Raw genomic sequence first — 12,867 nt, forward strand, 5'->3', positions numbered from 1 at the left:
TATAGAGTAGAGTTTATTTAGGGCATGGGGAGGGGAGTTAAGAGGGTAGCAGAGGCAGAGATAGGCAGAGAGAAGGAGAGAGTAGAGAAAAAGGGGCTGGCCATGACCACATGGAGAGAAGGGGGAAAGGAATGGGGAAAGAGGGGGAGCAAGAGGCAAGATGGAGAAGTAGGAGTAAGAGCAGCACTTAGCATTCTTATTTTGATGTTTTAAGGTGTTAGATTTTCTTTTATTGACCCATATACCAAATACATCATTCATACCATTTTATTGGTAGTGAAATAATTCAGCAGATAAAGGCATTTACTATGAAGCCTGATGACCTGGGTTCAATCCCCAGCAACCACATCATGAAAGAAAACACTCCTTTCAATCTATAAAGCTTATCCACACATGAACCTCAACATGCACATGCACACACCCGTGTACATAAAGTAAAAAGTAAGAGTGCAACAAAACCTTAGAGAAGTCTAATTTGATTAGAATAAAAGAGCAGCCAGGCTACATGGCATGGCTAGTATCACGAACATAATCAAACCATGTAGAATCTAAAGGAATGACTGAACCTACAGAAGAAGGGAAGAGTCATCTGTGCTTGTAATTGAAAGGGTGGCAACTGAAAAGGATTAGAGGGTGGATCACAATTAATTAGCCTCCACTGGAACTTCAAGTCAAGGAAAATTGGCAGGTAATAATTTAGTATAAATTATCTGTCTAAACGTGAGTACCATTCTGAACAGGTAATTAGCATTGTTAGAAGCTTCCAGCTGAGGAATTAACTCAGATGACATATGGAAGCCACCTGTCATAGTGCCTGGTACATAGTAATTACTCAATTAATGATTATTATTAATATTACTTTTATTTCCCAGCTTTTTAAACAGTGTTTCTTTTCTTTGATGAAAAGAGTTGAATTTCTTTTCTATCTGTAACAATCATCTCTTGACATTGAGAAAGACTTTTTTGTTTTGTTTTGTTTTGTTTTGTTTTTTTCGAGACAGCATTTCTCTGTGTAGCTCTGGCTGTCCTGGAACTCACTCTGTAGACCAGGCTGACCTCGAACTCAGAAATCTGCCTGCCTCTGCCTCCCAAGTGCTGGGATTAAAGGTGTGCACCACCACCACCCCGCGAGAAAGACTTAAAAAGGAGCTCCAAAGTAAAGTATGCCTTCACTTGCATCTGTGTACTTGTCAGCAAGGCTTGAACATGATGGAGTAGAATTAGGGTTATCATTAAGTGGTGAGAGGCAGGAAATGTACTTTGAGGAGTGGACATAGACCACTATGACCATTTGAGTCATGGTGTGGAATGCTAAACTCAGTTAATGGAAAATTTATAAATTAATAAGTTTCAAATGTTTCACCATATGGCTCTTAAACACACACATACACATGCAAACCTAATACAACATTATTATTTTTGACATGACAAATCTAATATTGATTTATTTAATTGTATATGGATAGCTCAAATATATGGCTTACTATGCATTATACTGTATTTAACACACATGAGTACTGCGATTTCACAATAAGACTGTATATAACTGTTCACTCCCATTCTTTGAATCCAATGAATCACAAAACCACTTGCTTTTCAATATACCACAAATGTAGCTCAATGTAGTACATATGTTCCACTGTATATCATATAAATAACACAAAACTGTATTATGATAATTATTACTTGAATGGAATGGGATATTTTAGAAAAAAATACCACATTAAAACTTTAAATATCAATGTTAACATGCTTTCAGTTTTCATGATTCTGGTTTTGGTGTTGACATTTCCATTTTGCTGTAAAAAAAATTACTAAGATTTTTGAAAAAGTTATAAGATAAAATGGAAACTTCATCAAAATTATTTTTTCAGTAATTAGTATTTTGAATTTCCTCTCTGGTTCTCTTTCTTATAATATCAGTGCTATCCAGAAGGACTATGATGTCTGAGACATTCCAAACATTTAAATACTAGCTGTAAAATCTTCCACATACTTGGCCAAATGCATTGTTATGCTGAACATTTGAAAAATAAATAATTTTTATTTTGAGGATTTGGCTGTCAAGATTATAAAATACCTAGAATATAAAATATGCACAAAGATTTCATAATAATATATAATTTAACCACAATGATGTTAAATGAACCTAAACCTCATTGAACTCAGGTGTTTAGAGTCTATTAGGAGTAGCATGAAAATACCCCAAATGGGTCAAAAACAAAAGGAGAGTGTTCCCAGACCTGCAGGACTTAAGCAACAGGGTTCTCCAGGGAAGGGAGCAACAATGACACTTTGGGATTGGGAGGTGCAAAGGAAGCAGAAAAGACAAAAAAATCTTTTCAAGTCTCAGTTTACTCTAGGGAAAGGGAATGGAAGCAAGATAGTGGAAGAAACAAAAGAGTGTTAAATAGATGATGGCCCCAGAGACAAAATGGAGACTGAGATGTGTGTGTGTGTGTGTGGGGGGGGGTGTTTGTGCCACAACAGGAATGTACTAAGAAACTCACATGTTAAAAGAGAATTTGGGTTTTTTTGTTCTTTTGTAAGATTTGTGGGTTTGTTTATTTACATGCTTGCTTGTATGTTGGTCCGTAAAGTATGTGAAGAATTTTGATATTTTTCTAGTGTGTTAGCATTGCTTTTCATGAAAACTTGTCTATGTGCTTGCCTGTTGTTGACTAGACACTTAAAAGTTCCATCTCCTTGGATGGAAGCATGAAGTTTAAACTTTAGTGAAAGGAGATATTCTCTTCGAAAGTGCTGTAAAAGCAATGTTGGTCTCAAGGGGAATTCTCATGGGTGTACCCTAGTTCCCATGTGCTATATACCACCTTTAATGGCAATATCTGGATGGTGTTCTCTCTCCTAAATTTAAACATATAGATGTCTATTCAATTCAGATCTAGTGAATACAAGAAGAGGATTATGATGTAAGTTAGTAGAGATTGAATGATGGCCTTCCATTCACTGGGCAAGTGCCTAACAATGCAGTTTCATCTCTAGCCTTTTATATATTTTATTTTATTGACATACTTTGAGATTAAACCTACTTAAAAATTTGAGGCCATCTTTAAACTCAGATTGTACTCCAAATAGCTCTAAAATCCTGATTCACCTACAACAGTCTCCTGAATAACTGGGATCCCAGGCATCTCCCACCATGCTCAGTTAGGGCTGAGTTACTTAAAGAAAGTCACTAATGTTTTAAAAGTTAAAATAACTAAAGAACTAACATTCCCTCGAGATATGAAATTCAAAACTCTGATTGTTTTATCCTCATAATTTAAATTTATTAATGAATAATGTCTTCTAATCCAGATATGGTGACCTACACCTTAAATTCTAGATCCTAGGAGGAATAGCCAGGCAGATGTATGTGAGTTTATACAACAAGGTCCAGACCAGCCAGAAAGAACCTGACTCAAAAACACAAAACAACACTAACAACAAAGCATAAACTGTGCTATTAGTCTTAAAAACATTTCCATTATTTGATATCTGAGATATTTATTTCCCCAGATGCAAGTAAAATAAAAATATTCTTTTCTTTTTTGAAAACCAGTAAATTTTCTATCTCTGCCCAGTCTCATACTTTCTCATATTTCTTGCTTTTGCCTGTTTGTTTGGTATAATTTTGGTCTAGTAAGACAGTAAGTTCTGAAAATACATTTCTTGATGCATAGTTTTGCACTAGGTTTCCACTGCTTGATTTTGATGTCATTTCTGCTTAATTTTACAGACTCCAATTTCTGTGTGAATGTAACATCTATATTAGAAACACCATTCTGAGACACATTTAAGCATTCCTTGCCTTTGGTGTTTTAAGTGAAGTAGCACATGGTTAGAATGGAAGGAGATTTTAACTACTTGTTCTTCTAGCTGGTCTACTTTGAAAGGATAATTTTTTTTTGAAAGTGACTATAATAAGACTTCTTAGGAAGTTTCCATAAGAACAGGAAGAACCTAGGCAGAGAAACAAGGTAGAAGGACAGAATCAACACAGAATTAAGCAAAGTTCTATATCTGCTTTAGTTTACTAAGTAAGGTCCAGAGAAAATGAAGTCACACCCAGTGTCATCCTGAAGCCACAGATTCAAGCTTCAGTGAAAGATGGATTAACAGCTCTTCTTGCAGACATGGATGTACCTAAATTCTTTCAGCTTTGTGTACAGTTATAGTTGACTAAAGCATTTTTTCATCAGTTGCCAAGAAAGTGCTATAGCTCTATAGGCTGTTGTGATGGGATACAGAGGATCTGTGGGGCATAAACACTGGAAAGAACGGCTATGGAGTACTGACTGATAGCTGATACTTTTTGCTACACTGTACAATACTGGAAAGCTACATCTATACAATATGCTTCTTTTCTACCATCAAAGAACAGTTATCAGTGAACCACTAATGTAATTGCTGATTCTTTCTCTTTGGAAACTCAGGATAGTTGGGATTGGTTGAGCTTATTATGTTTGATAACACACAATAAGACCACTGAAAATAGAGACCCATTTTTTGAAACTAAAGATATATATATGTTCCAATGTGATATTCTTTTAATATAAATATATCATTGTAATTAATAATACAGATTATAAGTATATGATCAATGTGAAAAGGAAAAGTCAGAAGAAAGGAACATGTATGATAATTGTTCCATAACCACCCAAAAACAACATTATCATGCTTATATAGACAATGTCTTCTATTTTTAGTTTGGAATGTTTCAGACATGAGAAATACCTTTACATCTAAATACATTTTCCTGCAGAACTTCATTTTCATTCATTAAGAGTCTAAGAAAATCATGATTAAGAAAAGAAGTTACCTGAGGGTAATGGTTGTAGAGATAAACCAATTTACTAAAATGTCAATCTAAATTTAAGGAAAGTGACATTTTAAAGGGATAGAAACTAAAATTGGCATATTTTGTGTTGAATGAATTCAAATCATTACTGGAAACTGTATATTAATTTTGTGGAAAAGAGACAACTAAAACATTGGTTTAGGGAATGTTTTCTGACTACTTAATGGAAGTCTACAAAAGTTTAACATGTAATTTGTCTTTGATATATGTAATAGGACCATCATACTGTTTAGCCAGTAAGAAGTCCTAAGACTTCTGCAGGTCAGTGGCTATTTTCAAAGCTTCTCTGGAACCATCACTCATTTTCCTCACATATCTGATGCTCACATTCTACAGTTCCTTATCTGTCAGCTATCCTGCTAATGATTGAATGGTTCTCCAACATCAGCCTTACATCTTTGACATGACTGATAAATGGGCTTTGCAGAAAGCCTTACTAATATCATTGTCCATATAAATTTAAAGTACATCTAAAGTAGAGATATCTAGATCATCTGAAAAATCTACATGGGAATGAGCACTACCTTAACAGTATAGAAGGGATGCTTTGCATCAAAACCTGAAGTTTCATTTTATAGACCATGAGTGTTATTGAATATTCTTCTTGTGACTTTTCCTAGAGCTGGGTTTTCTTCTGCATATTGTGATATGGCCTTTTCTCCCAGGGAATTCCAACTCATTGATTATTGTTTGGAATTTAAATTCAGGAATATTTCTTTATTTTAAATATATCCATGCTAGACTAAAATACTAAATTCCTATAAGTAGAAAACTCCATTTATAAATATTTTCTAACAAGATGCAGCTATAATGTAAATCCATTGTAAGTTACAATATTTAGAGGACATGGAGCTTTGGGTTCCAAATGTATTCAGATTTGTTTTATGTTACCTCATATCCTTAACACTCAAATTCACCTATCATGCATATTTTGGTGCAAAATGCTAATTTACCAATAGACAGAAACATTATTTAAATTAGAATATCTAAATATATGCAGATTCTTCCTTAGTCTTAAATGTTATATTCTCAAAGAAATTTGCCATGATGAACACATTATGATTGATTAAATCATATTACTGTCTCTGCATCCTATTACCTTTCTTTCAGTTATTACAATTTGAAAATGTATTTATTTTACACCACATTTATGTTTCTGTAAATCTATAAGCAATATGAGGATAGATAGCATGTGTATTCTATTAATACGGTCTTTAAGCATGGCACAATGCCTTTTCAATAGAAAGAAAGCAAGCAGATCTTAAATAGGTGGCTGAATGAGTGAGTGGTGAATGCTTGTGTGATCTGAAACTAATCACACTATAATAGATTGGATTTTTTTCCCTGAGAGTTACTTTCAAGGTTTCTTTTATTTTACCCTAATGTCATAACAAAAACCATTGTCTATTCTAATGAAGTGTAACTGTTTAGTCCAGTCCCTGATATTAGTTGGAGAAGGTTGGATGGAAGCCCGATGCCAGGGAAACTCAAGTACAGCAAATCCCAAGCTATCCTTGAAATCCCCAAGTTCCAACAAGAGGATGAAGGCTTCTATGAATGCATCGCAGGTAACCTTCGAGGAAGAAATCTTGCAAAGGGTCAACTCATTTTCTATGGTGAGTAAATAGAATTACAGAAAGTGTTTGAGTTTTTACTATGCTTTCAAATGGACATGTATCTTGAAAGAAATTGGGAAGGCCCATTTACAGTTGGATGCTTAGTTTAGTAATTAACAGGTAGGAATGATTGTCTTTAAAATACAGCTTTTGAAGTTGGTATCTTAGTAGATAGAAATGCTTACAAGTTTAGGACCTGAATTCAAATCTCCATCAACCACATAAAAAGATGGACATACCATAGTCTCTATGAGAAGAGCTTGCCAGTCTATCCAATAGGCAAAATCCAATTTCAGAGAGAATTGCTGTCTCAAGTACTAAGGTAGAACAGGCACCCCCTCAACATCTATCTCTGCACTTGACATGTGTATGTATACACATGCACACACATCTGTACGCATTCATGAATATAACATATGGCATTACTTATATTTAACTGGAGAATGCTAGTTATTTCATATTACCAACAATAAAGTTTATCATACAGGGTATTCATTATTAAAATAAATTTTCTAGAGAATATTCATGAGTAGCCTATAGCAATCTTAACTAGTATTCTTAATAGGATTTACAAACAAAATGAAAAAGTAAATAGAAAAATTGACTGAATGGTGGTTTGTATCATTTACTTTCATTTATTAGTACTTGTCCACCCATATGGAGATGAAAGAAAAATCAGTTCATTGCCCCATAATATACCTTTACCATAGCTTCTAGAATATCATCTGAACTAGATAGTTTGTGTTATATCGAATGTATATATTACCCAAATATTATCTTTAGGTCTTGTTTCATCCAGACCAAAATAAAAACATCCTAGAATTTTTCTATTATTATTTTTTGTATGTGAATGTGTTTTTTTCTGTGCACCACCTTCATGGAAGCTAGAATACTATCCACATGCTGCCTAGGATAGATATTAGCAAACAGTCTCCTAAAGGTGCTGTGACTCAAGCATAAGGCTTCTAGAAGAGCAGACAATGCTCTGATACACTGAGCCATCTTTGCAGCACCAAAATTTCATTTTAAAAATATATTAAATCTATAAAATATAGAAAGGAAATATTAAAATATTTGGAGATTTTAAGAAAGAATTCTTGGAAACTGTATTGTTTGTAGTCAAAATAACTTTTCTACATGTCCTGATTCTATCACTGATAAAATTATTAAAAAATAATGTTTGGATAATTTGAAAGTTTATTATAATTATCTCAAAACAGTGATCATTGGATATTCTGTGAGGAGAACATATGTACCTTTGGATATATTACTTTTCATTTTATTTAGAATTTCCGATTTTTACCTGGAGTGAAAGTTACTTCCTATAAATAGACTATAATTTCCCTTTTATTATTGTTCTACAATTGTACTGCTGCTTTCCAAGGAAAGTCATTTGTTCTTTTTTTAACAGTGTCACTTCTTAAAGGACATCCTTTCTCAGCTGGCCTCTTTGGCAATGTGTGTGTAAGAAACAACTGAAAATTTTGTCACACTAAAAATATTATAAGTGTTGGTTCAGGTTTAAAGAAAATATTTTTATATAGTAGAAAATGCAGTCACTAAGTGATGGATCAGAATACAATTATCTAAAACTAAGTAGTTATCAAAAGTTAGGTTACATGAATTTTTAATATTTCATAATTTCTAGAATAATCATAGGCATAAATAATTTTCAGTGATTTTATAGTTTAGAGATTTCAGATAAGTTGAGCAATATCTCACAGGCACTGATAGTCAAATTCAAGGTCCAAACCTTTAAGAAACATATAAACTTGGACTCTTTCTACTCTACTATAGTTTTCAAACACAAGGTTCGAAGTCCATCTCAGCAGAGCTATCAGCTGTTCAATGGGTATGAACAATCCCTTTTGGAATGAAAAGAAAAAACCCTGATGAATTAGATCATCACTATCCATAACAGTTATGTATTAATTTATATGTCACAAATGAAGAGAAGTTGTCTTATGTCAGAGTTAAGTAATACCTGAAGGAAATCAAGAAAGAAATCATAACTAAAGGAAACCAAGCCTTTCTGTTATATAGATATAGATATAGATATAGATATAGATATAGATATAGATATAGATATAGATATAGATATGGATAGATATATATACTGCTAAGCTTAAGTTACAACTCAGGAATGGTGACATTGCTGATCCTTCTATATTTTGTGTTTTTACCTCTAAAATTAACCTTTAATCTATCACTATAATTACAGAAATTATAATGTGTTTATAGGAGTTAGTTAGGGTTCTGTCGCTAGCAGTAGGAGAAAAGTATCTAACACTCAAACTTACATGGTAATTCCAAATATTGAAATCACTTCTTTCCTGTATATCTTACATACACAAAAATTTAAGACTTTTCACATTAGAATGCTAAGAATGCAATTAATATACACATTAAGTAAATGAAAATGTCTTAATGTTGCAATTATTACATTAAAAATAACATATGTTTATACTACACATGTATGTTGTATTTTAGGCTCCAGGTAATGATTAGATCTAAAAATATGGATTGCTGTTGCAGAAGATGTTGTTTCATTTTCCAGAATCTGTTTCTGGCACGTCACAACAGTAAGCCTGCAGTCACAGCTCCATGGGGATCCGACTCCTCTGACGCTTCAGGACATGCACATTCCCACATACAGACATGCAAATAGACACATAAGCATGCACAAACACACACACCCATGTGCACAGATATACACATATGTGTATATACATATGTATATGTGATTTAAAATAAAAATAAATCATTTAAAGTTATATCAAACTTTATAATGTATAAAGTATTTTACTCAGGTCAGACATGTATTGTGACAATTTTTAATAAACATTTACAAATTATTTTATTAATAGCACATAGAAAGAAGATTGAGTTTTGTCAGTGCATGGAGTTCTCATAAATCTTGATATGATTTATTTCTCAAGGCCTCAGGAGGGATGTTCTAAAATTGGAAATCGAGCTGATTTCCACCGGAGATAATCATAGGCTAAGTCTAACCACCCACGGATAACATGATTCCTTCTATTTGGTGACCAGCTCCCTACAGAGCCATAATGGGGGCATGTATCACAGTAGAAAAGTCTGGAAATCAGACACACAGGTTTTGTGGTACATAGTATTTCAACTCCACATAGCCTCATTTCCTTCTCTATTTGGTGTAGTGAGGGCAGCATAACATGTCCAGGACTAGGTTGAAGTGGTCTGATATCAGGTACATGCTAAGTCTTGTTTCATAGTCAGTTTTATTTATATTACTTCTTTGACAACATATTCAATAGGATTGCATCTTTTGACAGGATGTGCAGAAGTTTATTGCTGTATAACTCTTATGCAGGAACCCAGGAATACATGCCTTCCTGCATCCCTTAGCTTTCCCTAGCTATATCACTCATGAAGATTCATTAGAAATTTGTTTAAAACAAGATACTGCTTCTTGTTGATGGTCAATAACACCTCTTTCATTGACTGCATTTCTGTCCCACCTGAAAAATCTTATCCTCAAACTTCTCAGCTACACTAGTAATCACCAAGTATACTCACCATAATTTGGCTTCTGACTTCATAAAATACCATCTTGAAGTGGTTTTCAAATGACTGTAAAAATCCAGAGTCATAAGAACCTGTAGCAGCAAGAGTTACAAGCATTTGTGAGCTCATTATGTGGGTTCTAGGAACCTAAATAAATTAAGTACAATAGTGTAAAAACATCTAGCTAGCCCTATCCAGAGATTCCAAGAAAAGACAGGTACTCTGTCTTCTATAAGTATAAAAGGACAGAACTAAATAAAGGAGAGATGAGATCAGTAATTGTGTGCAGGTTCTAAGTATCTGTAATGGAAAGGATATTAATGTAATCCATTTAACTATTTTCCTGAGTGACTGTAAGGTAACAAATTCCACTACACTAGTGCTTTGTGTTTGGAAGTAGAAAGAACTTCCTTATATCAGAAAATGGGAATTCTGTAAACTTTCATTTATAGATTTAAAGTTAAATATTTCATTCTCCTACAGTTCTCAAAATCTGCATTCCTTCTCAAGAGCCAACAGAATATTGGACTACCCAAAAAAGCTTGAAGGCTCACATTTATGTGTGTGAAGATATGGGGAAGAATTATGTCTAATCTAAACACATTTACTTTTTGCAGGCTTTAAACATGTATATTTAAAGAAAATTTGCCCTCAAAGGATTAGGACTTAGTTTCTTCTTCTCAACTGACATATGTACTGTTATTTAGCATGGCAATATTCTTTAGCTGTCTTCTGTATTTTGTTTGACCTTTACTCAGAATTTATAAGTTGTTGCACAGGTGCAGCCAAATGACAGACAGCAACCTTTAGCTAGAGCCAAATACAGAGTGATAATTGTGATGGTTGCCCCTACTAGACTCCTGCAATCCTCCTCCCCTCATACCTCAAATATTATAACAGAAGTTCACCTGGGCTCAGTTAATCTCCTAATCACTGAGAACTTGGAACACATTGTATTAACTTGATTGAATTGCCAACAAAATATCCTTGACCTCTTTTTTGTTTGTGTGTTTGTTTGTTTTTTCAAATAGCTCCTCCAGAATGGGAACAGAAAATCCAAAATACATACCTTTCTATCTATGACAGCTTGTTTTGGGAATGCAAAGCTAGTGGAAATCCAAATCCTTCGTACACGTGGCTAAAGAATGGTGAACGTCTTAATACAGAAGTAAGGAACTAGATGTTAGGAACTCCTTGCTAATAAAAGTCATTCTCAGTAATAGCTCATGTCTATGGAGTGTTCAGTGTGCTCCAGGAAAGGAAATTTCATTTTTTTCCTTAAAGAAACTAGAAGGAAGAAATGTTTGCTGGGATAGAAAACTTGGACACAGTCACATTAACAGTGATGAATCCACCCACATTTAGATGTATTCATTGGCACATGCTCAGGCAGCATTCACTGGATTCAGTGGGATAAGAAAAGGAGACAGAGAGAGAGTGAGAGAGAGAGAGAGAGAGAGAGAGAGAGAGAGAGAGAGAGAGAGAGAGAGAGAGAGATTGAGAACATTAAGTTGGGAGGGGATTATGTTTGTGTTTGTGATGAATATAGAGAAGTTGGCATGAGGAACTAGAGGTGGGTCTAGACAAGAGACACTGTAGAAAGAATAAGTCCTCAAGGAGATAAATAAAATATTCTAAATACTAATACATTAAAAGATTGCTCCATCATCAAAGCTAAATTTGATGTGCTCTACTGTGAGTCAGGTCTTATATTCTGCTTCTTTCTGAACATTACTCTGTCCTCAAGATAATGTAGGAGAGAGTTACCATTCCTTCAAATAGATGAAAGACTGTTTCAGAGAGGCTGAGATCTTTGTCCAACAGAATGCAGCACAAACTAAAAGTAAAATTAGTTTTCAGAACATAACCTGTAGGATCCACATGAGGAGCATTTAGAGCAATGAAAACTTTTTCCAATGTTACAGAACAGTGAGTAGAAGATGGAGCCTCCTAGCCTGTCTAGCAGGAGGATACAGACTCTGAGTTCACAGCAGTGTACTGCATCTAGGAAACACAATAACTACCAGTGCTTGATAGGAAAGGATAGGAGGCTTTATGCACACTTCCAGTGCAAACATGTTTCTTCTTATGTCTATCTCATGGGAAAATTTTCCCCTAGAAAAATCTCCAGATAATGTTGCCTTTTATTTGCCACAAATAGTCATGGACAGAGTCATAAAACAATCTTTTATTTGGAAGATAAAAACAGTATATTTTTGTGTGTTTGTTTTTGTGGAACTTTCTTCCAGGATGCCTTTTGAGTGTGTTCCCTTTTTCTTTGCTTTTTTAACCCACTTATACTTAGAGAATGGTAGTGGCTTGATAAAACTGTTCAGTTTAGTGTAGATTCATAGTATTCCCTACTTTACTATGTACACACAAAGTTGTATTTTGTTACCTGAAATGGGCCTTTGAAGCAGATGTTAGCTGAGGCAGGCTGTCTTAGAGGTTACCAAACTGAAGGCTGTTGCTTCACTAACTTAGAATTCAAGTAACACATTGTGAAGTTGCCACATTTCAGAATGGTGAAATATGCTATATTATTTTTAATATCATACAACAGACAACTTGATATATTCCTAAAAAAGAAGGCCAACTTCTACTGAAATAAGTTAACTTAGATAATTCTGGCCAAAAACTTGTTCCACAAAAAAAATATATATACATATGTATAGTGTATATACATATGTATATATATATATGTATTTTGTGTATATGTATATACATATGTATATATATGTATATACACTATATATATGTATATACACCTATATGTATATACAGTACACACACACACACACACACACACACACACACACACACACACACACACACACACACACA

General features: G+C 34.0%; 1 protein-coding gene across 4 annotated transcripts in view; it reads left to right on the top strand.

The window, feature by feature from the left end:
* Cntn6 (contactin 6) overlaps positions 1-12,867 on the top strand; it is a 346,549-nt gene that overhangs the window by 255,621 nt on the left and 78,061 nt on the right. For all 4 annotated transcript variants that reach the window (XM_031382777.1, XM_031382779.1, XM_031382778.1 and 1 more), the window contains 2 exons: positions 6,296-6,480; positions 11,055-11,191. In XM_031382777.1, the coding sequence (XP_031238637.1) occupies positions 6,296-6,480; positions 11,055-11,191 (322 nt within the window). The remainder of the gene's footprint in view (positions 1-6,295; positions 6,481-11,054; positions 11,192-12,867) is intronic.

The sequence above is a fragment of the Mastomys coucha genome, unplaced genomic scaffold, assembly GCF_008632895.1.
Source record: "Mastomys coucha isolate ucsf_1 unplaced genomic scaffold, UCSF_Mcou_1 pScaffold20, whole genome shotgun sequence".
In the NCBI taxonomy this organism is placed as follows: domain Eukaryota; kingdom Metazoa; phylum Chordata; class Mammalia; order Rodentia; family Muridae; genus Mastomys; species Mastomys coucha.